The sequence below is a fragment of the Macrobrachium rosenbergii genome, chromosome 26 (genome assembly GCF_040412425.1).
Source record: "Macrobrachium rosenbergii isolate ZJJX-2024 chromosome 26, ASM4041242v1, whole genome shotgun sequence".
Classification (NCBI taxonomy): Eukaryota; Metazoa; Arthropoda; class Malacostraca; order Decapoda; family Palaemonidae; genus Macrobrachium; species Macrobrachium rosenbergii.
Genome location: NC_089766.1, coordinates 24,167,450 through 24,191,678, shown reverse-complemented (window position 1 = coordinate 24,191,678; position 24,229 = coordinate 24,167,450). Strand labels below are relative to the sequence as shown.

The 24,229-nt window shown below is 40.6% G+C and overlaps 1 protein-coding gene across 1 annotated transcript; it reads left to right on the top strand.

Annotated features, from left to right (window-relative positions):
- The first annotated feature begins 23,006 nt into the window (after positions 1-23,006).
- Positions 23,007-24,017, top strand: LOC136852775 (uncharacterized). Its single transcript, XM_067127672.1, has 2 exons — positions 23,007-23,482; positions 23,612-24,017. Exons 1-2 carry the CDS (start codon positions 23,007-23,009, stop codon positions 24,015-24,017), a joined length of 882 nt encoding a protein of 293 aa, XP_066983773.1.
- The last annotated feature ends 212 nt before the right edge of the window (positions 24,018-24,229 follow it).

Below are 24,229 nucleotides of genomic sequence, written 5' to 3'. Positions count from 1 at the left end.
CTCCGAAAGCTAGTTCTCTCTGAAGTTCTCTGACCAGCCTGGGGTCAAAACAGTCACCCCAGGTGTCCACGTTCTTGTTAAAAACATTCGCCAAGAGACAGGTAGGAAGGAAAAAGGACCTTAGGACCACCTATTCTTAAGGCTGATATGGAAATTTTCCTATAGGGTAAAAGGCCTAAATGCTACCTATTCCGTTTTCTCCAACGGATGTTAAGGTTTGAACTGAAGACGCACCTATATAGACAATGTCTTTTCCCGGTCTCAGTCAGGCTGATATTTTTTACAATCAAATGTTACGAGGGCGAACAGCAGTAATATTTATAAAAGCTCCCCCTTAAGAGGGCCTTCACTCCCTTTTCGGGCGTGAAGGTCTATACTAAGCAAGCTGTTCGCCTCATTAGGTTACTCCTTCTTCCCTGAGCAGATTAGTCCTGGTTAGCCTACCTAGCTACAGAACTACCTAACCCTAGATAGGATATGAGCTATAATCACTACTTTAACCTAATTCTAATAGTACTAGAAGGTGCTCATGGTTATTATAGGCTACCTCCTACAATCATGATGTGTTTTAGACCTAGCCTAGTGGTACATTCTATGATATTCCCTAGCCTAACCTATCCTAACCCGACCGTAGCACCAACATAAGAGTTAATATTCTAACTAAATTACAACATGGTTTATGTTTAATACAATTAAAATTTACTAGTTAATTCATGAGGGTTGCCTCATATGATAAATGGTTGCCTCACTGAGGTCTTAGGCCATGCGTGTCCTGAGCATCGTGGCTCGTTTCACAATAGTTAAGATTACTGAAATTAGTTAGGCTACTTACATGATTACTGCGGCTCGGTGGTAAGTGGAAAGAACAAGGTTACTAAATTGATGTACTGTACTTTAAGGTGGCCTAGGCTAGGTATTAAATAAAAGGAAGAGATCACACTGGCTACCTTCTCTGGGCAAGGGGCCAGGATCACTCTTAGATGTTAGGGCACTGTGCCGAGAGGGCACTAGTGCCAGGATGAGCGTATAGCTCGGCAACTACTGGGCTCTCTTCCGCCCTTCTTCTTCTTCTTCGGTTCCTCCAAGGCCTATCAGTAGCTGGCCTAGCAGGTGATGAAAGCACCGACTCCGGGGACAGGCCAGAAGGGCTAGCGGGCGCGAAGTCAGGGGCAACTGCAAAAGCTGCGGGAGGACTCCCTACTCCGGCTGCTGCGACAACCGAGCGAGAGCGATCTCGACTTCTGCGTCCGAGGATGCCAGTTCCTGGTCTTCCAAGGAAGGGGTACCATTTCGATCCTCCAGGGTTCATCCCTGAGTCAAAGAAGAATTTGCAAAGAAGAAGTTTCGGGTGCTGGAGGCTCTCCAGTCGCGATGATCAACTGCATGGGGAATCCTAAATCTCCCGGAGGAGGATTCACCTCATGATTTAGACCCGGCATGGGGCCTTTTCCATTGGTAGCTCAACGTCCGTGGCGGACGGAGTCTGGCACTGCTCAGTGCTCGCAAGTGGCACTGGCAGCAGTTGAGGGTCAGGCATGCCTGACAAGGGGTCCGGAGGTGCAATACCTCGCGGACGACTTGTGGTTGGCTGCGGCAGAGATTCCTGCCCCAGCAGGAGATCGTAGCCTCTCCTAGAGTTTTGTTCGGGGGCGTCCGCTGGGCGTTGCTTGCTTGGGCAGCCCTCCCAATTTGTGGAGTGGTCTGCCCGCTTGCACATCCTGCAGCGGTACTGCTCCTCCTGAATCTCTCTTCGGGAGGGGAGGACCTCTTGGTGGGCCAGCCCTTCGCGATTGGAGAGGGCTAGGCCTGAAATGGTTTGTTGTGCCCCTTCCCGGACCACTTTGGTGGGCGGAAGGTGGAGGTTTGTCATGGTTGAGGGTTTTAGATGGGGCCTCCGTGGAGGAGGTAACGTGGCTGCGGAGTGGCGTTGGTGACGGGCTTCGCAGAGAAGATCCCGACCCAACAAGAAGGCCACTCCGGGCCGAATTCCACCTACCACGCCAAGGCGGTGGGGTATCGTGCCCCAAGGTGTCATAACCTGGAGTTGGACCGTAGGAACGGTGATGGTGTGGCCCTCTATCCATTTCATTTCCCACCGGGTTTTCTTCGTCAACCATGGCACTGGCTGGCACTTGGGCCCTAGTGATCAGGCTAATGTCTGCCGCAGTGTCTACTGTGACCGGAAGGGTCACTGGCAGGCTAGTGCTCTGAAGAGGGCCACCGAGATGAACTGGGTTTCCAGTCTCTCGGGGTAAAGGATCCAGTGCGGACCAGCAGCAGAAAATGAAGTGCTGATTAGGTTGACAAATTTGGTGGTGGGGACATGATGTGGACAGGCCAGAGATCCAGCATTGTAGTGGCTAGCAGCCCCACAGGATTTGCACGGGCCTTTTGGATGGGCTCGGTGGCCTGCAGTAACTGTTGGAGGAGAGGGCTGAGAGGATGAATCGGGAGCGGAGTTCTGGCTGGTAGGGTTAGGCTGCTTATTAGTGCCGAGTTTGTATCGGCACTCAGCTTCAGCGTGGCCCCCCTTCTTGCAATAGTTGCACAGGGTCTTGCTAGGCAGTCCATTCTTCGGGCGAGTGGAGTTCGAGAGGTAGGCCGGAGGGATGATTCGCTTCTGAGAGGTGCTATGCGACTGATTGAAAGTTTCCCACGAATCAGCCATGCGACAAGCTTCCATAAGTGTGGAGGGCTGTTTATCGTTAAGATATACAGCAAGGGGCCCTGGCACACATTGGAAAAGGTCTTCTAGCATGGTCCGATTGAAAAGATCCTCAAACGTCGTGCAGGCCAAGGAGTCGAACCAGCGCGTACCGGACTGGGTTTTGTGACATGCCCATTCCGTCCAAGACCAGCCGACTTCCTTGGCAAGACCTCGGAACCGTTGTCTCCATTTTTCTGGGGTTATCTCGTAGGCCTTTGTAATGACTCTACGAACTTCCGCCATGTTGCCTCTCTGGCTCTTCTCCAGTGAGCGAAGCGCTGCCTTGGCTTTTCCCTCCATATGCTTGGCTAGTATTAAGGCTCTCTCCGTCTCCGTGGTGCTGTAGTTATCGAAAAGAGCCTCGATCTCCTCCAGCCATGCTTCTGGCTCGTCCTCAGTCCACTTGGGGACTAGGGAATTGATGCTCGAAATTGGAGCGTTTGATGCAGCAGGTGTAGGACTGGAGGCTTGATGGCTAGCCATAGCTTCTGCATTCTCCATTTTCGCTCTCTCAAGCTCGAGCTCCTTCTCTTTTAGGGCTAACTCAGTTTCCTTGCAGGCTAACTCATGCTGTCTCCTTCTTTCTTCTCTTTCCTCTTCATATTGCCTTTGCTCGGCTTCATACACCCTTTCTTCTTCTCCTCTGCTCAGCTTCATACTTCCTCTGCTCGAGTCTTTCTTCCTTCTCCCGCTTGGCCAAGTCGTCCACTTGCTCCTTAACCCAGGTAGTAAGTTCCGAGCCGGTGAGACCTGCCGCCGTCCCCAGCCCCAGGAAGGTTTTATAATGCTCTGCTGCCATGGTTCTGGTGGGGAAGGGCGTCTAACTGGGTCGACTGGGCGTATTTGGGCAGCGAGGAAGTGTCTCTTCAATGACGTGGCACCCTTTCAAAAGGTGGCACTGTAGTTTGGGTGTGCCGTGTACAGGTCACACTGGTGGCACTCAGTATCCCTAGGCACTGGTGCAGGTTAGGTCCCAGAAGAACTTTCTCTTCTGTGTTCCCTTTGGTTTTGTTTTATTTATTTTTCTGGATTCTTGCTTGGTGGCACTTATGGTGCCAATGTGTTCCTAGGGACCCTCTACTGGAGTCCAACTAGGCTATATGGGAGGAAAGGCACTCTACACCCCTGCAGAGTGCAACAATCGAATGAGAGAGAAAGGGAAGGTAAAGAGAAAGAGAGAGAGAGAGAGAGAGAGAGAGAGAGAAGCTATTCAAGTGATGACAGTGCTGCAAATTATTGGCACTGTGGAATAAAGTGAATTTGGGTTTTTTTTTTTTTTTCTTAAAGATCCTCGTGAGTGGCTGGTCCCAGTACCGGCCCCAGTGCTGGCCCCTTCTTTTTCAGAGGGTGAAAACTACTGTTTGCTTCGGTCTGGATAGCAGGCCTCACTCGTGACCGACAGTTTATCACTGTATTGTAATTACTCTTAACTTGTCCTCATCTATTGTGGGACAGAGGTGTTTCTTTTATTTGGTTTATTGTATTCGAATTAATTAGCCTAGTGTCGGCCGTTCTTTCTTTGAAGAGGGTCACGTACACTTAGGTTAGGAATGCTTACTTGAATGAGAGAGAGAGAGAGAGAGAGAGAGAGAGAGAGAGAGAGAGAGAGAGAGAGATTTTCAATCAGCTAATTTCTTGCTGCTTGAGAACATGTAAACAAAGATTTTATAAATGCACAATGGCATGGATCTTAATAAAATGATATAGATGCGTCGTCTTGGCTTCCTTAGGGATTACTTTATTATCTTAATTTTCCTGGGAGCCGACGTCACAAAAGTTTATCGTAAAATTTTAAATTTTCTTTATATGATTTTTTATAGCAGGTATTCGTATAGGAACTTGTTATTACTCCTAACTAAGGCCCTATCTTTCCCTGCCTAAATTATCTTTTGGTTTTTTTGTTTTTGTCTAGCTAAGATATTAGGAGGTCTAACTTCTGCGAAAAAAAAAAAAAAAAATGACCCAAAAGTGGCTGGGCAGTCTGGTCACAACAGCGAATGACAATAACAAGGTCTTAAGATGGCGGAAAGGTCCCGTTAGGCCTAAATTTCAAAACCTCTGGCGGCGCGACAACATCAAATGGCGGTTCTCTCACAAACAGTTCGAACAATTTCAAAACAACCGCGCGAACACGGCGGAGGAATCCAAGATGGCGGGTATTTCCTTTTAGCACCAAATTCAAAAACAACGCATAAAACAAATGCAGGTATCCAGATTTTACTTTAAATATACCAATCATGCATAGTGTTTTACGTTAAGGATGGAAAACTAAATTACCAAACAACTTTTGTCTTTTGTTATCGTATTCTCACCCGGACATTAAACAAAAGAATGAAAAGAGAAATGCTAGTCTGCCTGCGTAAATTTACGTTGTTGAACGGTACCTTTATTGTAAAATTACTATTTCAGTTCGTTTGCTACACTTCACTGACACGGTTTTGAATGATTCCGCTATATGCAAACAATAACGATCGGAATTGCCGACGCGATTTCTTTAAATTACTTTGTGTACATGAAACAGGCTCCGCTTTTTCGGCCTTAAGATAACGTTATGGACGACTTAACTCGAATGCTCGAAACAGTAAAATGCCATTCATAAATTATGTCTCTCGTTATAAATTATGTCTCACTCTGTTTCTACACCCTTCCTACCTATGCTAATTCTCGCCTACATTTGTTATTATAACTATTCTCTTTACTGCTTATTATTATGCCTGGTTCCTTGTTTGGAAGAATGAAATGGGGTTCGATATCTGACTTTTATTTTTGGAATTAATGTAATTTTAATTTCCTTTTCTCCAGATTCTTTCTCTAAAATGTACTTTAGATTTCTATGCAAGGTCGCCAATGTTACGTGTGATGGTCTTGGTTGATCATGTATTATTCAATTTACGTAATTTTACAGCCCTGCAAACCAAGATTACACGTAACCTGCCACTTGAAGCCAAAAGTTAACCTCAAAGACAGTCGTTAATTAGCCAAAGGTCGCCAGTTAAGGGTAATTAACCTTAACAAAATATTTGAGATGAATTTGATTTTAAACGCAACGGTTCTTCCAAACATTCGGACGCGAGGCATACAAAAGCATCGAGATTTAACCTGATTTTGCTTACCCTAAATCCTAGGTATTTTACTGGAATAACGGGGTTGAAGCTAACAACATAATAATTTGGCTTAATCTAGACTTCGTAAACACATATACAGTAAGTGGTGGCTGAAGGAGGAAACAAAGGAAATTTGAAATACAGAAAACAAAGGATAAAAGAATGGGCGAAGTTTTGAACAAAAAGCGACTTTACCTTAGGATTTTTAACGTTGTGCGCATCAACGACCGACGTGGAGTTCTTGCAATTGTTTCTTCACTTCACTAATAGAATAATAGACAAAGAAAGGGGGAAGAGGTCCAACTGGACGTGACGTCTCTCGAAAGCTTGGTAGTCTTCTCAAGTTCCCTGACCGGCCTATGTCAAAAACAGTCACCCCAGGTGTCCACGTTCTTGTTAAAAACATTCGCCAAGAGACAGGTAGGAAGGAAAAAGGGACCTTAGGACCACCTATTCTTAAGGCTGATAGGGAAATTTTCCTATAGGGTAAAAGGCCTAACTTACCTATCCCGTTCTCCAACGGACGTTAAGGTTTGAACTGAAGACGCACCTATATAGACAATGTCTTTTCCCGGTCTCAGTCAGGCTGATATTTTTACAATCAAAAGTTACGAGGCGAACAGCAGTAATATTTGTAAAAATATATATATATATATATATATATATATATATATATATATATATATATATATATATATACATACATATATATGGGTGTGTGTGTGTATTAAATGTGTGTGTGTTTGTAGAAGAGATAATGAAAGTCTAGGTGATTCGAATAAAAGTAAATGCAATCTAAAATCAATTCGTGTATGGACATGAAAATCCCTAACAGAAAAGTAAAAAAACACAGAACTCTAATTGAATTCATCGGATTTTCAATTGTATTCACATCAGCAACAGTAAAATCTCGAATATAGATTCCTACATTTTATTTTTTAGCACGAATCACCATCAGAGTCATTGGATAGACCCCTAAAATTTATTATTCTTTGCTTTCACCTTCGTGAACGATATGAATCCTTTAGATAGTAAAAGAAAAATATTTTTGGTTAAATATATTTATAATCCTCTAAGTAATAATTACTACCATTACGACTTTGTTGGCTTTTGGGGACAAATTACCGATCTCCTCAGGCACCCAAGCTTCTTTGGAATGTGGAAGTACTCTTAATTCTGAATTAGTCTGCAAGGATTAGGCTACACTTCAAGGACAATGCTTATGTCCGAAGAAATGGGACTGAACATTCCTAAACGCAGGAAGAGACCTGAAGACATCCTAAAGTCGAATGCTTTAAAGGACAAGATTAAATTTATTTTTTTCATATGTGTTTAGTATTTTAGGAACAGTTACATAAATTAAAACAAATTCTTGGTTTGCTCTTGCAGGTGAAAGTATGCCTCCTCTTTCAGCGTCAAGAAGAACACAACAAAATCTTTAAGATTTTTTTTCAGTCATCAGGGTCAACGTTAATCTATCCTTCGATTGGTCCGTCCTATGGTCGTCTTTTGTTCTGATAAAATAGATTTGTTTTTTTTTTATTTTTACGAGGTACTGATTTTTTCCTTTGTTATCAAAGCGAAGAAATGTCTTGGTTTCTTTATTACTAACCTCTCCATAAATGTGTTATCATAAAATATTCTGGGAGTAATCAGGGAAAGGTTAACTTTATACGTATTTATGCAACTGGTGGAGGTAGATAAAAGAATAAGGTGCACAAAAGAAATTTTCTGTGACTTTTGTTTCGTATTTTATGACTATGAAATCCATTAGCTAAATATCAGTTCAAATACTTAGCTAGTGCAAAAATGAGATTGAGAAAAAGATTCACACATAATGAGAATGAGCACATCTTCCTTTAGTCAGTCGTAGCGCCAGATAATTTACAGTCGATCGATCAGGCTGTAGTTCCTCCACAGTAAAGGGCTCTTTGTGAGTAAATTCTCTTGTTCCTGGCAATTAAACGCAAAATTCAGTAACTGCTTCATAAATTACTGTCCCTTTTAGTCAAATACTGCGCATTATATCGAAAAATGTAAAGTATTACCCCTGCTAAGGATGTTTGTGTTCTGTTTGTTGTCTCATTGTTTTAACGTTTGTTTGTTGCAGGATCTTGCAAGCGCGTGTTAGGATTTTTTACGAAAATTCGATTGATCTTGTTTCAAGAATGCATCATAATTGCTAGATAAAACTGTTCTATAGGATACTAACAAACTTGAACTTTACTTTTAGGGTGTTTAGACATGCATGATGCAAGTAGATTTCAGTGTTATGTAATATGCCTTAACGTACAAATCTTTCATTTGTAAATAATTCTAATAGTAAAGGGATAAGTTTTTCATACATTCTGTAGAAGAGTAATTTGTGCACTGAGTTTTGAAAAAGCTTCGGAGTGTAGGTTAACTCAAAGAATGTTTGTAAATAAGTTCTAGCTAAAACAATCTCTTAGCTGTACGAAGTGTGATCATAAAGTATCAGTATTATTGCTATAAAAAGAAAACTACAACACGTACCATTTTAGCATTTAATTCCCTTCGAAGTAGTCCCCTTTAGAAGCCACACACTTTATTCAGTGATGTTTCCATTGATGGAAGCATTCCTGGAACTTGTTTTCTGGGATAATCGCCAGCTGCCTCATCGTATTCACTCGGATCTCCTCGACCTCCTGAAATCTTCTTCCTTTCAAGTGGGATTTGATGTTTGGAAAGAGGAAAAAGTCGCAAGGGGCGAGATCTGGGGAATAGGGTGGCTGTCGGACTTGGAGGATGTTGTGCTTGGCCAAAAACTGCTGGACAAGCAGTGCTGAATGGGCAGGTCGGTTGTCATGGTGCAATTGCATGCAATTCTGGCCTTTCCCTACGAATAGCATCCCGCAAATGCCTCGGCACGTCACAGTAGTACTCCTTGTTTACTGTCTGACCAGGTGGAGCATGCTCATGATGGACAATCCCCTTGTAGTCGAAGAAAACGGTCAACTAGTGTCTTCACTTTGCTTTGACTCATTCATGCTTTCTTCGGTCTCAGAGAGGTTAGGGTCTTCATATGCGAAGACTGAGCCTTGGTTTTGGGGTCACAGCCATAGATCCAAGATTCATCACCCGTTACAACAGTTTTCAAAAGGTTTTCATCATTCTCGGCGCAGTCAAGATCTTGCGCAACTGAAACCCGAGTTTCTTTTTGGTCAGCTGAAAGCACTTTTGGCACAAACTTGGCAGACACGCGTCTCATACCCAAATCTTCAGTGAGAATGGACTGAGATGAACAGTAACTAATCTGCACATCCTCCAGTAACTCATGATGATGAGTTGAGGACAATTTCCCTCACAGCTGCACACAAAACTGCGATGTTTTTTTCAGTTCTGGTGGTTGCGCGTCTCCCAGAATGTTCGGCACTATCAACAACATTTTGTCAGCCATCTTGAAAAGTCTGAACCACTCGTGTGCAGCTCATACACCCTTCTCCATACACATTTTGCAATTTTGCTTAGGACGTTTGCAGGTATCACCAAGCTTTTGGCAAAATTCGATGCAGATTCTCTGCTCAACTTTCTCCATCATAGTCAATGCGACGACCACACACTACACACTTTCCTTCCAATCACTGCTGTAAAGAGCAGAAGCAGCAAGGATGCTAAAAACTTAGTGCATGCACAGTTAGGGGTCAAGGTCAATCTGTGCCAAGTGGCCTCATTCTGCATATTTTACTGTAGCTCCTTTTCTATAGCAACAGTCCCGATATTTTATGATCACACCTCGTGAACAGACACACACACACACACACACACAAACACACACATATATATATATATGGACCATGTCAAGATTAGCGAACCCAACATCTCCAGTCAAGAACAGCGAACCCAATGATCCCCATGTAAAGAATGGCCAACCCTTTCCGGTCCAAATTCTAATTCCACATGAGGGCTAGTACTAAACACGGCGAAACAGTGATTCATCTACAATGTTTCACTGGGGGGGGGGTCAAATGTATTCTGCCTTTTTAGGTTAGCCCTGGGGATCAAATTTCTGCTATTGAAGTGTTCATGCCTAGAACAGCGAACCCGATTATTTTGATATGATCCATATATATATATATATATATATATATATATATATATATATATATATATATATATATATATATATATATATGTATATATGAAATTTTTTATCACACTGTAATTTATATACAATCATGAAGCTGCAAATGTTTTTATTAATATCAAATTCACACTACAAGGGGGAATATCTCCGATGGAGAATTGTCGCCAAGGGGAATTTATATAAGTAATAAATGAATTGGTAACGTGGGACACGAACCCTTGACACAAAACCTATTCAGCGACTCTAATAGATGCTACCTACTGAGCCAATTCATTTATCACATATATAAATTCCCTTTGGAAGACAATTCGTCCATCAGAGATATTCCAGTGAGGTAGCGTGAATTTGATATTACAACATTTGAAGCTTCATGATTATATATATATATATATATATATATATATATATATATAAATTGTATATGTATATGTGTGTGTGTATGTATATATATATATATATATATATATATATATATATATATATATATATATATATATATATATATATATATATATATATATATATATATATGTATATATATATATGAATCATATCAAAATAATCGGGTTCGCTGTTCTAGGCATGAACACTTCGATAGCAGACATTTGATCCCCAGACCAGCTGGAAGTACTAAACATTCAGGACTCATACATTTGAGCGCCCCTAGTGAAACATTGTAGATGAATCACTGTTTCGCTCTGTGTTTAGTACTAGCCCTCCCACAGAATTGGAGTTCGGACCAAAGGGGTGGCCATTCTTTACATGGGGATATTAGGTTTACACAACCTTGACATGGTCACATATATATATATATATATATATATATATATATATATATATATATATATATATATATATATATATATATATATATATATATACATACATCATATATATATATATATATATATATATATATATATATATATATATATATATATATATATATATATATATACACATACATACATACATTATATATATATATATATATATATATATATATATATATATATATATATATATATATATATATATATATATATATATATATATATACATACAATTGTATATATATATATATATACATGATGACAATAACTACAATATCCAAGGAGATGTTTTCAAACCTCGTCCATTCAGGGTAGTGTGGCACTGCCTCTAAGACTTTTATCAAATTCTGAATTTCTTTCATAACATTAGCCGTAGAAATTGCACCTTCCTTAACCACTACTTTAAGTTACATCTCGTTTCAACGTTTATACCTACTTTAACAAGATTTCATAAAGTGTCTCCATACAGTTCAGTCAACTCTTATTGAATTTTCAAACAGCCTGATATAAATTAGTTCCGTGTTGTGATCTTTTGGAATTTTTTTTTATTGAGTTCGTTTAACCTAGGCGTCAATTTACGAAGCTTTGCCTAAGGGACAGAAGTTCAATGAACTGTTGTTTGGAAGCGTTGCAAATATTTTCTCCTCAGTAATGATTTCTTTAATGAACAACAACTTTCACTTACTTTCAACGAGTATTTTTATGAGTTTGATAAAATCTTGTATAAGTTTTATTAACCAATATGGAATATGTGAACTCCACGTTGTTCTTTACAATTGCATGATATGTTTTTCTTAATTCTGAGAAAGTTCTCGTTACTTTTATGGATTTGATGTTGATTTATGAAATTTAGGGTGTCATGCCAAGCACTGAGGCCATTTCGGCCATTCAACGCTTGAGAAAGTGAGAAGAGGGAGTTGGAGTGGTGAGACAGCAAAATAAAACTATCTTTTGAATAAAGGCGTGAAGTACAAGGGAAAAAACCCCACAGTTGCACCAAGAGCTAATTGTTAGAGAATTTGAACAGCAAGACAAAAAAGGGGGCGAAAATGGAGTTCAAATAAAAGGCTAAAAACATCCTTAAGTAACGTCTACAGTGCAATGAATCCTTCTGCTGTAAAGGTGAAAACTATTACTATTAGGATTTGTATTTGTCCATCGTGTTTAGTAAATCTTGCGAATGATTTAAAAGAAAATGTTCGTGCATGAATTCATAGTTTTACAACCGTTTCCAAACTCACACAGCATTCTAGTTCTTAATAAAATCTTTCATTTACAAAGCGTATTGTTTGGTGTCTTTTCATATATATTAAGCTATTAAGAGCAAATAAGTAATAATAGAAATAAAAACTGTATGATAGTTAAAAGGAAAATGGGAAAAACATTGTATAATCCTCCATAACTTGTTCGTCTTTCACTCGCCCTACTAAGCCCTGAGGATGTTAGCATGTGTAATTCTTATGATAATTTAATCCCGAAGTTTAAACTACATGCAAATGCTATTACTATTGCCGGGAATTTAATTTCCATTCCGTTGACTTGTTTATTTGCTTGAGGGATCGTTGGAAAAAATCCGTATTTCATATTTTACGAAGGTTAGCACTAAAGTAAGTAACACTGTGTGATTTAGAGGCTAAATTTGGACATTTAAATTTTGCATGAGGTTGTATGTCCAGTGACTGAAAATATATCAGAAAGGAGGTATATATATATATATATTATATATATATATATTTATATATATATATATATATATATATATAATATATATATATATATATATGAGACTTTTAATTTTTATATCATGAACAGGATTCCCCCGGATTGGACATCAGTGCTACTGAACAAAATTTATAATAACCTTCGATTCAAGATAAACAAATTAGTTCTCCACCTGGATAAAAAATTGAAAAGTCTCATCGAGTTAAGTGATTGGAATAACAAACATAGAGACAATTGTGTCATAAACCTCTCGAACAAAGAACTGGGACCAAAACCTTAAATGTGCTTTAGCCTATGGCTTATCATATTCTATTAGTGATGACATATCGTGCACAAGCATTATCTCAGAAATATCCAAACTGGACACAATTGTATCATCTTCAATGAATTTAGTTAAAGGTCTTTTCTTCGGCTTACTTCAAATGCCTAATAAAATAGTTAATTTCCCGAGAAGGGTTATAAATGCCTTTCATGAAACGAAGAAAGATAAAAATTTGCACATTACTAAAGCCGACAAATCTAATTGTTTTGTAATAATGGATAAAATTAGCTATACTGAAAAAAATGGAAAACTTATTATCTGATTCTAGTACTTACAAAAACTACGGAAAGACCCGTTAGCTGATGTCATAAAAAGTTTCACTTCTATAATAAAAACTATACTAAAGGAATTCGGTTCAACAATTGCTTGCAATCCTTACCGTACATGTACGGATTAATCAAAACCCATAAAAGAGATTTTCCCATTCGCCCCATTATCAGTTCAACCGGTTCTATTGCTTATAAACTTTCTAAATATCTTGTGAAATTACTATCACCTATTCTGGGTACTATTTCAAATTCCCATTTACAAAACTCTGTTGATTTCTGTACTAGACTTTCCCATACTGAATTATCCAGTACTGACAGATTAACCACTTTTGATGTGACATCTTTATTTACTAAAGTTTCTATTGATGACTTATAATATTTATCACACCATTTTGGACCTGTATAATCTAGAATTACCTACCAATGTTATTATTAATTTGATATCCCTTTGTATAAAAATTTAAATTCACTTTCAATGGTAATTTTTATAAACAAATATTTGGTATGGCTAGATAGAACCCTCTTTCCAGATTGTCTAATATTTACATGGAATTTTTGAGTCTAGACTTATTCCAAGGAATCTTTTCTCTAGGTCTTTGGGTTAGATGTGTAGACGATTGTTTTTGTATTGTTAAAGAAAATGTTAATATTCAGATTTCTTGCAAAACAATTAATAATCTTGTACCATCCATAAAATTCACAATAGAATATGAAGAAAATAATTCTATGCCATTTCTGGATGTCTTAGTTACTGGAAATAACATCAATTTTTGTTTTAAAGTTTATAGGAAACTCACGAATAATATGTCATATATTAATTTTTACTCTAATCATGCTAAACAAATTAAGATGTCAACATTTTCCAGTATGTATCTTAGAGCTTTTAGAATTTGTAGTCCTGAATTTTTGGAAGAGGAGTTTAAAATTATTGATAAAATAGGAGATTCATTATGTTACCCTCCATATTTTTTAGAACTTTGTAAAAACAAGGCAAAAAAAATCGTATTATAAACCAAACATTGTTAACAACGAACTTAAGAATAATCTCTGTTTACCATTTCATCCTAATTTCATTCCTGCAGTGCCCATTTTAAAAACTATTGATATTAACTTAGTATTTAAATATAATAATATCTTGAGAAATAAACTAATTAAGAATAGCCCACCCAATTCAAACAATATTGTATACAGTATTCCTTGTAAGGAATGTAATAAGATTTATATTGGTCAAACATCAAAAGGACTAAAAGTAAGAAGCTTCCAACACAAATATGCCATTTCAAAAGGCTTATCAACTAATGGCATTGTGGATCACTGGCTTAAGACAGGCCATGGGATGAACTGGGATAAGTCAACGGTCATCTACAAGGTCAACGACCACCGAAAAGAAATCTTCTAGAGACTGTCTTCATCGAAATACTTCCACCAGGAATGTTAATCTCACCTGGATTATCCCTTGATCCTTTGTCCCTGTCTTTTTTGTTTAAAAGAACATGCTGCCCAGATTAACAAACTGTAATCCACCTTCTGTTTTTGTATATAAGCCCTGTCAACTTTGGTTTTGTATTCAGTGTGAATTTGAAAATGTAGAATAAACTAGGAAAGTACTTGTTCAAAGTCCCGGTTTTCACTCACCTTCCGACGTGGACTTAGTGATATATATATATATATATATATATATATATATATATATATATATATATATATATATATATATATATATATATATATATATATATATATATATATATATGTATATATATAACGTTATTAAAAGTTTAAAACATACCTATGAAAATTTAAAGTCGTAAAAACAATGACTATAAAAATTTGAACCTACCATGGGATTCACTGCCGGTGTCCCGGTGTTTTTCCGGAATAAAATTTTATCAACGTACCTGACAAAGGTGACACTTTGTCACAGGTTATCTTACATCCTTACCTAATTTTTGACTGTATTCTCTATCACGAAAGTTGCGTAATTCTGGTAATTATAAGAGTAACGCCGACTTCTTGTAGACATCGCCAGCAAACTCAGAGAAATGTCTTTCAAAGATATAATGACGTAACTTATGACGTCATTAACTTGCCTCCTTCTCGATGGATAATTGGCTATTATTATGTTTACGTCACGTATAACTTTGAACCCATACATTAGTGTTCCGCCACTGGCTTCGTCTGCTTTATTTTAATCTTATGAATATACTTTTTTCTAATATAAGTAATAAAGAATTCTGACGAAAATTAGGGATGTAGATTATACTATGGCTGAGTAATATCTTTGTCAAATGCACAGAAAAAAAGTTATTCCGGAAAAACACCGGGACAAAGGCTCTGATTCTCATAGTAGTCCTATAAAAGTTCTCTTCCCGTAAACTGAAGTGTTACAACGCTCATATTGTCGTAAGACTAAAACATCTAGGAAAGGTAGTTTATTATCACTTTCACACTCCATAGTAAATTTTATATTTGGGTGTGCCCTATTAATAAAATCAACAAACCTTCCGGCGTCATACTTGGATTTAAAAAGAGCAAAGGTATCGTCAACACATCTTTTGTAGAACAGCGGATGGTAACTCAAGGGACAGGTCTAAAAAATGCTCCTCCAGGGGAGCACATAAGGAGGCCTGCAAATATGGGTCCTAATGGAGAACCCATAGCCATACCGTCTATTTCAGAGTAACAATTATTATTAAAAATGAAGACAGTGTTCTGCACTGCCAGTTGCAATAGTTTCTTAACTATATATATATATATATATATATATATATATATATATATATATATATATATATATATATATATTTATTTATATATATATATATATATATATATATATACATATAATTTATATATATATATATATATATATATATATATATATATATATATGATATTTTATCACATCACCGTGATTCATATACAAGCATTAAGCTACAAACGTCCTTTAATATCCAATTCGCTCTACCTCGGAAATAATATATTTTCATATATGTTACTGAAGGGGAATTTTTAGTTGATTACACGGTCAACATGGCAGAGGTGGGTGGATATCGTCTCCAAATACAAAACACCTGAGGTCGACGGGTGATTTGTACGTGGAGCCGATATCCACTTTATACCTCTCTTGTGGTCGCGGGTTATCGTCCCTGTAGTCCTGAGTTCCTGTCCTTCGTTGGTTTCGAGCCCACGGGACGGCGTACTTATTATCAACTAAAAAATTCCCCTTCGGTAACATTAGAGGTCTGTTGGTTCAAATCCGCAGCCGACTGATCAGAGAGGGCAGACACTTTGCTATCCGTGTAGACATCCGGGATTATATATGTAATCAACGGATAGGTTTGCTTAAAAAGCAAATGGGTGTTACAGACTAAATACACACACAAAACAAAGCCACTACAACACCTTCTAAAAACATAACAAATATCTCACACGTCTCGAACTCTCGCCCTACACGCAACAACTTCTCGCTGCTGGGAAGAAAGGCGTTGGGTCGGATATGATACATGAAACATACGGTATCTGGGGTCTAGCGATGCCAGGCAGGGCAGCCGGTCGAGACTACAGGTCTACCCCAAAGCCAAATCAAAAGTCCTTCAAAAGAAGGCATCGTGCTTATCCATACAAAAATGGGGGAAAAAAAGCACGTTAAAAGGGAAGAAGAAGATATATATATATATATATATATATATATATATATATATATATATATATATATATATATATATATATATATTTATATATATATATATATATATATATATATATATATATATATATATATATATATATATATATATATATATATATATATATATATATATATATATATATATATATATATATATATATATATATATATACACACATCGTTTAACCTAGCTATCAGTAACACAATTCTAACCCATCCGAATGTTACCGAACGTACCTGTATGTTGTTTAACTTAACCTTGCTTAACCGTGCGTTAAAATGCATGCCGCTGCCGAAAAAAAAAAACATTGAAAGAGGTTCTCTCCGTCCGTCGACCTATTGGTAAGAATACTAAAAATTTCTTGTAAATTCTGGGAATGAGGAATTCAGACTAAACATCGGACAGTTAGATCATAATGATCCAGAGTTAGTGACTAAAGGCTACTTCCTGGAACCCTTATAAATATTGTATATTTTATCCACATAAATATTAATCATTTACCCTTTAATTATTATATATGAGTTCATTTAAATTTTAGCAGATGCCATAACTCGCACAGCTAAATAGTCGCATGAGGTCAGTTGGTAAGTTTAGATTAAACTGGCTTTATGCCATCGTGGACTCTTGACCGAAGGTGTCTTATAGGCATGGCAGGGTTGTAAAGGAGTTGAAGAGACTGGTGTGGACCTCTTTACTTGGCACTACAAACCGAGACCTACGAGGTTATTTTCAACTATACTATAACATCGTGCTCATACTTCTTTCTTTTTCTACAACGTAAAAATCATTCGCAACGTCAGTTTGCAATGTCAAACCAGTCAATTAACCGATGATGTCAAACTCATTTAACTACTGATAGACCAGTTACAAAGCTAAGCAAACAGATTTGAATGTCAGTTTCTGCGTGATTGCAAAAAGATACACTTAAGTCCCTCATCGGTATTAATATATACTTTATCCGTATTTCGAATCTGGTGAGACCCAATACGATTTCAGACTTTAAAATGGATATTTAGGCTAGTGCAAACAATCCACCTTAAAGATAAACTATTTACTTTCAAATAAGCATATTCAGGCTGCCTCTGGTTAGAGTCATAATCAAAGGAACGTCATTTTTGGTGTAGTGTAAATTTTCTATATAGCGGAAGTTATATTTACTGCAACGCCTCATGAGATTTGTTTCAATTACTTTGGTCTGGATGCTTTTAATATCCTATCAGATCCCCCACGTTTTATTTCGTTTGAATAAAAATATTCGATAACTTTTATCTAGGTTTTATCGTTCAAGAAGACCTTTACGTATATAGAAAGTAGTTGTATGTCTTTACTGAATTTTATGTAGTAATCAAAGCTTGTTACAGTAGCTGTGAGGCTGCTAACTTTGGAATACTAAATGATGTTCTGACGAAAATTAGTGAGGGAGTCTTCACAGGTAAAAGTTACTACAGAAGGAAAAAAAGAAAAAGATCTAAACGGACATAAAGTGCTAATTATGGAACGACTCCCGACAGCTGTTTGAATACACTCAAGCCAGTAAATACTGGCCAGGGGTTGTGAGCTTCAGCGTCAGATGATTTGATCTTTACTTTAATATCCTCTATTTAACTACAGCGTTCATTAACAATGTCTTTATTGGCATCTGTCTTCCTTATTTTATTCACGTGATTGTCTCTATCTGCTTGTCTCTTTCTTATCACTGTCTTTATGTTCTGATAGACAAGTGGAAGCTGTCTAGTCCTGTAAGCAAGGTGTCCTTGCGTTTGAGCCTCGAAAAAGGTGAACTTGTGTTTGATCCTCTAAAAAGTTGGAATTTTGTTTGATCCTCTAAACAGGTAGACTTGCGTTTGATCCTCGAAAAAGGTAGACTTCCGTTTGATCATCGAAAAAGGTAGGCTTGCGTTTGATCATCAAAAAAGGTAGACTTGCGTTTGATCCTCTAAAAAGGTGGACTTGCGTTTGATCCTCTAAAAAGGTGGACTTGCGTTTGATCCTCCAAAAAGGTGGACTTGCGTTTGATCCCGAAAAAGGTGGAATTTTGTTTGATCCCCTAAACAGGTAGACTTGCGTTTGATCCTCGAAAAAGGTAGACTTGTGTTTGATCCTCGAATAAGGTAGACTTGCGGTTGACCCTCGAAAAATGTGGACTTGTATTTGATCCTCCAGAAAAGTGGACTTGCATCTAATCCTCTAAAGAGTTGGACTTGTGTTAGATCCTCGAAATAGATGGACTTGCATTTTATCTCTAAAAAGGTGGACTTGCATTTGATCCTCTAGACAGGTGGACTTGCGTTTGATCCTTGAAAAAGTAGGACTTGCATTTGATCCTCTAAAAAGGTGGTCTTGCATTTGATCCTCAAAAAAGGTGGACTTGTGATTGATCCTCTAAAAAGGTGGAGTTGCATTTGATCCTTTACCTATAAAGGTGGACATGCTTTTGATCCTCTAAAAAGTGGACCTGCGTTTGATCTTCGAAAAAGGTGGACTTACATTTGATCCTCTTAAAAGGTGGACTTGCGTTTGATTCTCTAAAACGTGGACTTGCATTTGATCCTCGAAAAAGGTCGACTTTGTGGATTACTGTATATATTACCATATGTATATCCATTCTGTATTTCATGAATGTTGGTTTGTTACAACGCATGCACATGAATCTTGCACCAACTGTTCCTCTGGCACGTATTGTGTTTTTGGTAGAGTTCTTCTGTATATAATTGTTTGCTGTATGGAATAAAGCAACCTGTGACTCGGATATTATTTCTCCATCCGTGCAATCTTCAGTCTTCTCCTACAAGACATCATCACATATCACCATGGTGCAGTGACTAAACCATCCAGCATTTCAAGGGAACGCCGAATGTAGCATTCAGATCGAGCCACCATTACCCCTCTATCGCCTGTGGATATTTTTTGATTGCATGTGGATCTTACAGTGTTGGTGTGGTGTTTCTGCAGGACCTTACAGTGTTTGTGCAATGTTTCTGAAGTGCTAGTGCAGTGTAATATTAGTGCATTGATTTCAGTGGATTGTATTTCCCTTGTGCCCTCCCCAGCCACACGGTGGGACTCCATTAGCCCCACCCAGCTACGGAGCCCGAGGCGCATCCACCCACCCTCATCATTAAGCACACTCTGCCAACTTTTCTCAAGTCAACCGTCAAAGCGAGTTGCCGGACCCCTCCGACCGCCCAACCCCCAGGAACCCTCCCAGACCCGCTCTGCTCTCCCCTCCTGCCAGTGTTCGCGCACCACACAGTGGAATTATTTACAGTAACTTTTATAATTAAAACTGTAGAAATTCTCCCTCATCTTTTCTCCTCTTCCTTCAAACGGAAAAAGGTTCATAATGGCTTCTACCTGACATCAAGACGAACCTGGGGATATACAACACGACCAGGACCCTGAGGACCACCAGTGGCCTTCACACCCAGTCTCACCAACAGACTGTTGAACCCCACCAGGTTTTACAACACTGGCAACCCCACCTTTGCTCTCACCACACCTGACTTTACCACCTCCCACAGCTCCAAATGCAGAGTTAAGGCTCCTCATCAAATACCTTGAGGAATCTCGACAGGCCGAGTTGGCTGCACGTCGGAGAGAGGAGGAACAAGGTTGGAGGAAGGGGAACAATGTCATCACGAAAAGGATCTACTCCACCAAGAGGACAATTAGAGAAGAGAGGAGGAAGCTCAACGTTTCACCGCCCTGTTGCAGCTACTTACAGTCAACCCTGCCCAGCAGCAAGCAACACCAGCAGACTCGCAACAACTTCTTACACAAACCTTAGTGCCATCTCCACCCAGCCACCACCCCCACAGAAGGCCATTGCCCAGACCCTGCCACCCTTACGTCCTGACTCCACATACCTGGTGTTTAGGGAATGGTGTAGACGCTGGGACGCACTACAGCTAAATGGTGGACTCAGTATTGCCTACCAGGAAGTGGTTAATACAACTTCATATGTGCCTTAGCCTGGAGACACAAAGGATACTTGAACACACACTCAATGTACCACCAGACACGGATTGGAGTGTGGACGAGGTCTTGAATGTTCTCCAGGAACATATTAAGAACCGTCTGAACGAAGCTCTATGATGCAGGGACCTGCTTTCCTGCAAGCAGAGGGAAGGGAAAGCTTCAATGATTTCTACGTCCGACTGAAGCACATAGCAGAGGAAATCAGCGTCTGTCTTAGCCATTCTGCTGCTTGCAAAGAGACTCAGCTGAAGATGATCATCATCATGGGAGTCAGGGACGAGGAGCTCACCCAGAAACTCACTGCCTCGGATGCGACAGCTCCACTGGCCACCATGGTCAACAAATATCACTCCTATGAGGCAGCACGGACAGCCACCAACGCCATGTGTGCCCTTCCTTCTAAATTGTGTGCCATCTCTACTTACAAGAAAACCAAAAGACATGGCAGCAAGGGCACTACTGCACACCCAACCCCTAACAGAGACACTTCATGCCTTTCCTGCACAAGGAAGCATGGCTCTGCAGAAAAGTGCCCAGCCGCCGACAGTGCATGTAGAAATTGTAATGGCAAGGGATGACTGGCGCAGGACCCCAAAGTGCCCTGCCAACAAGGCCACATGCAGAAACTGCGGCTGAGTGAGCCACTACGACAAGTGTTGCCGACAGCAGATGAGCGCCAAGCAAGGAAGTCCGCCCAGTGCCACACCTCCTTCTAACAAGTCCTCCAACTGTCGCAAGGTCGAGACCCTTTCCACAACAACTTGCCCCTCACCGTCACCCATATCCCTCACTCTCACCTACAGGGATGAGACATCCAAGATTATGATGCTGCCTGACACAGGAGCTGATATATCAGTGATGGGCCCCCAGCACTTGGAACTTCTTCGCAGGACTGAGCTACAGACTCCTGTCTTATCAGTGACCCTCACAGCAGATGGGTCAAAGATGACACCGGTTTTAGGTACCTTTAAGGCCACCCTGTCATTGGCCAAGTGGTCCTGCCTCACCACAATTCAAGTCCATGAAGGCGTTCATATGCCACTCCTGTCCTATGCACTCTGCAAGGAGTTGGCCATCATATGCCAGGCTTTCCACGGCCCATCCTACAGGTCACCTACGTTAACCAATGTAAGGAGCTACCCCTCCATGCCAAGACGACCCCTGCCAAGGCCCAAGAATATTTCCTGCAAGCCTTCCAGGATGTGCTCGTGTCTAAGGAAGCCCTTAAAGGAACTCCATTAAGGCCGATGGCAGGCCCTCCCATGAAAATTCACCTCAAGGAGGATGCGGTCCCATTCGCCATCCACACCCTATGGCAGATCCTCTCAAGCTTTCTATGAACTCAAGAATGAACTAGACTCATAGTCCAGCAGGAAATTATTAAACCTTGTGGAGATGAGCCATCGGAATGGTGCCACACTCTAGTCGTCATTCCCAAGGCCAAGGGAGTTCACATCACGGTGGATCTCACCAAGTTGAATGCACAAGTCTCCAGACCAGCCCACCCTTCGCCCACGCCCTTAGCTGCTGCCCGCGCTGTCATCTCCACTGCTAAGTTCTTCACCACCGCGGATGCTCTACACGATTACTGGCAGATGGAGCTAGCAGAAGAGGACCGCCACCCCCACCACTTTTATTAGGCCTTAAGGATGTTTCCAACATTATCGGTGATGCTTATTGCTACCGTGGTGACCTGGCTCTCCAGGGCATGAAGAAGTGCGTCAAGGTTGTCGATGACACTCTCATCTTTGACGACGACCTATTGACGCACTACCACAGGACCCATGAACTGCTCATCCGCTGCCGCAAACATGGCATCACTCTCTCAACAGAGACAAGTTCACAGTGGCAGAGACCTGAGCAATTCTCGGGTTCACTCTTTCTGAAGAAGGAATTGCTGCTGATCCAGGACGAGTTGCTGCTCCACAAGACTTCTCAACACCGTCCAACCTGATGGACCTATGTCCCTTTATGGGGTTAGTAAACCAGTTGGCGAGGTAACCCCAGATATTGCCCTGACTGCACAGCCCCTTCGCCCACTCACGAGCCCCAACCACTCTTTTATGTGGACACCGGACGTTGACCAGGCCTTCAAATGCGTGAAGCAAGCACTCTCAAGCCCACCTGTTCTTGCATCTTTTGACCCATCATTGCTGACCATTCTCCAGACCAACTCATATCGTCTCTATGGGATAGGCTATGCCCTCCTCCACGACCATGGCTCCAGATATCTCTGAGTAGTCCAATGTGGATCCTGCTTTCACAGATGCTGAGATGAGGTATGTGATGATTGAGCTGGAGATGCTTGCAGTATCTTGGGCCCTCACAAAGTGCCGCCTATACCTCAAAGGACTGCCAACCTTCACCCTGCAAACTGACCATCATCCACTGGTGCCCATCATCAACAGCTACACACTGGACATGGTCAAAAACCCACAGCTTCAGCGAATGAACGAGCACATGTCGCAATACCAATTTACTGCAGTGTGGCACACCGGCAATTCTCTGTGCATCCCAGATGCATTCTCCAGTGCATCAGTCAGCTACCCTACCTCTGAGGATATGACTGGCTGTGCTGAGGTAACAGCGCACACCAGGTCTGTCATCAGCGCTGCAACAGCTTCCCAGGACAAGGATGCCCCAACTATCGAAGCCAACCAGACCCTGCAGGACATGCCAATAGCAGTACAGGCCGACCCCACCTATGTTCGCCTTCGTGATTGCATCAGTTCCAGGTTCCCCACAAACCGGTACGATCTGCACGCCTCCCTACTACCGCACTGGAAGCTACAAGAAGCCCTCTCTACTGATGGCAACCTTGTGCTCTAAGGAGCAAGAATACTGGTTCCTGCAGCTCTACATTACCAAACACTCGCTAGACTCCACGATAGCCACCAAGGTGTTGAGGCTACCAAACGTTGGGCTCGGCAAACCGTCTTCTGGCCTGGGATAGATTCGGACATCGCCAACACCAACGCCACCTGCAAGCCCTGCCAAGTCCTGTGTCCCAGCCAACAGCAGGAGCCCCTTCATAATGATGACCACCCATCAAGGCCCTTTGAGTCGGTATCGGCAGACTTCTTCCAGGTAGCAGGGAAGTCCTTTCTTGTGGTTGCCGACTGCCTCTCCGGCTGGCCTGTGGTAGTCCCTTGCAAGGGCGACACCACCACCTCCTCAACCATACGGCACTTCTGCTGCTACTTCAGAGAGGTGGGTGTTACCCTGCTCCTACGCACTGATGGAAGGACCCCAGCTACCAGCAAAGAATTGGCCGACTTCACATAGCGTTGGGTTGTACACCACATAATCTTGTCACCAAACTACCCCCAGTCTAATGGACATGCCGAGGCTGCTGTCAAGGCTGTCAAGCACTTGGTCCTCAAATGGCCCCTACAGGAAACATCAGCTGTGAAGACTTTGATCTTGGCCTCCTAGAGTTACGCAACACGCCCAACCACTCTGGTCGCTCTCCTGCCCAGGCACTGTATGGTCACCCT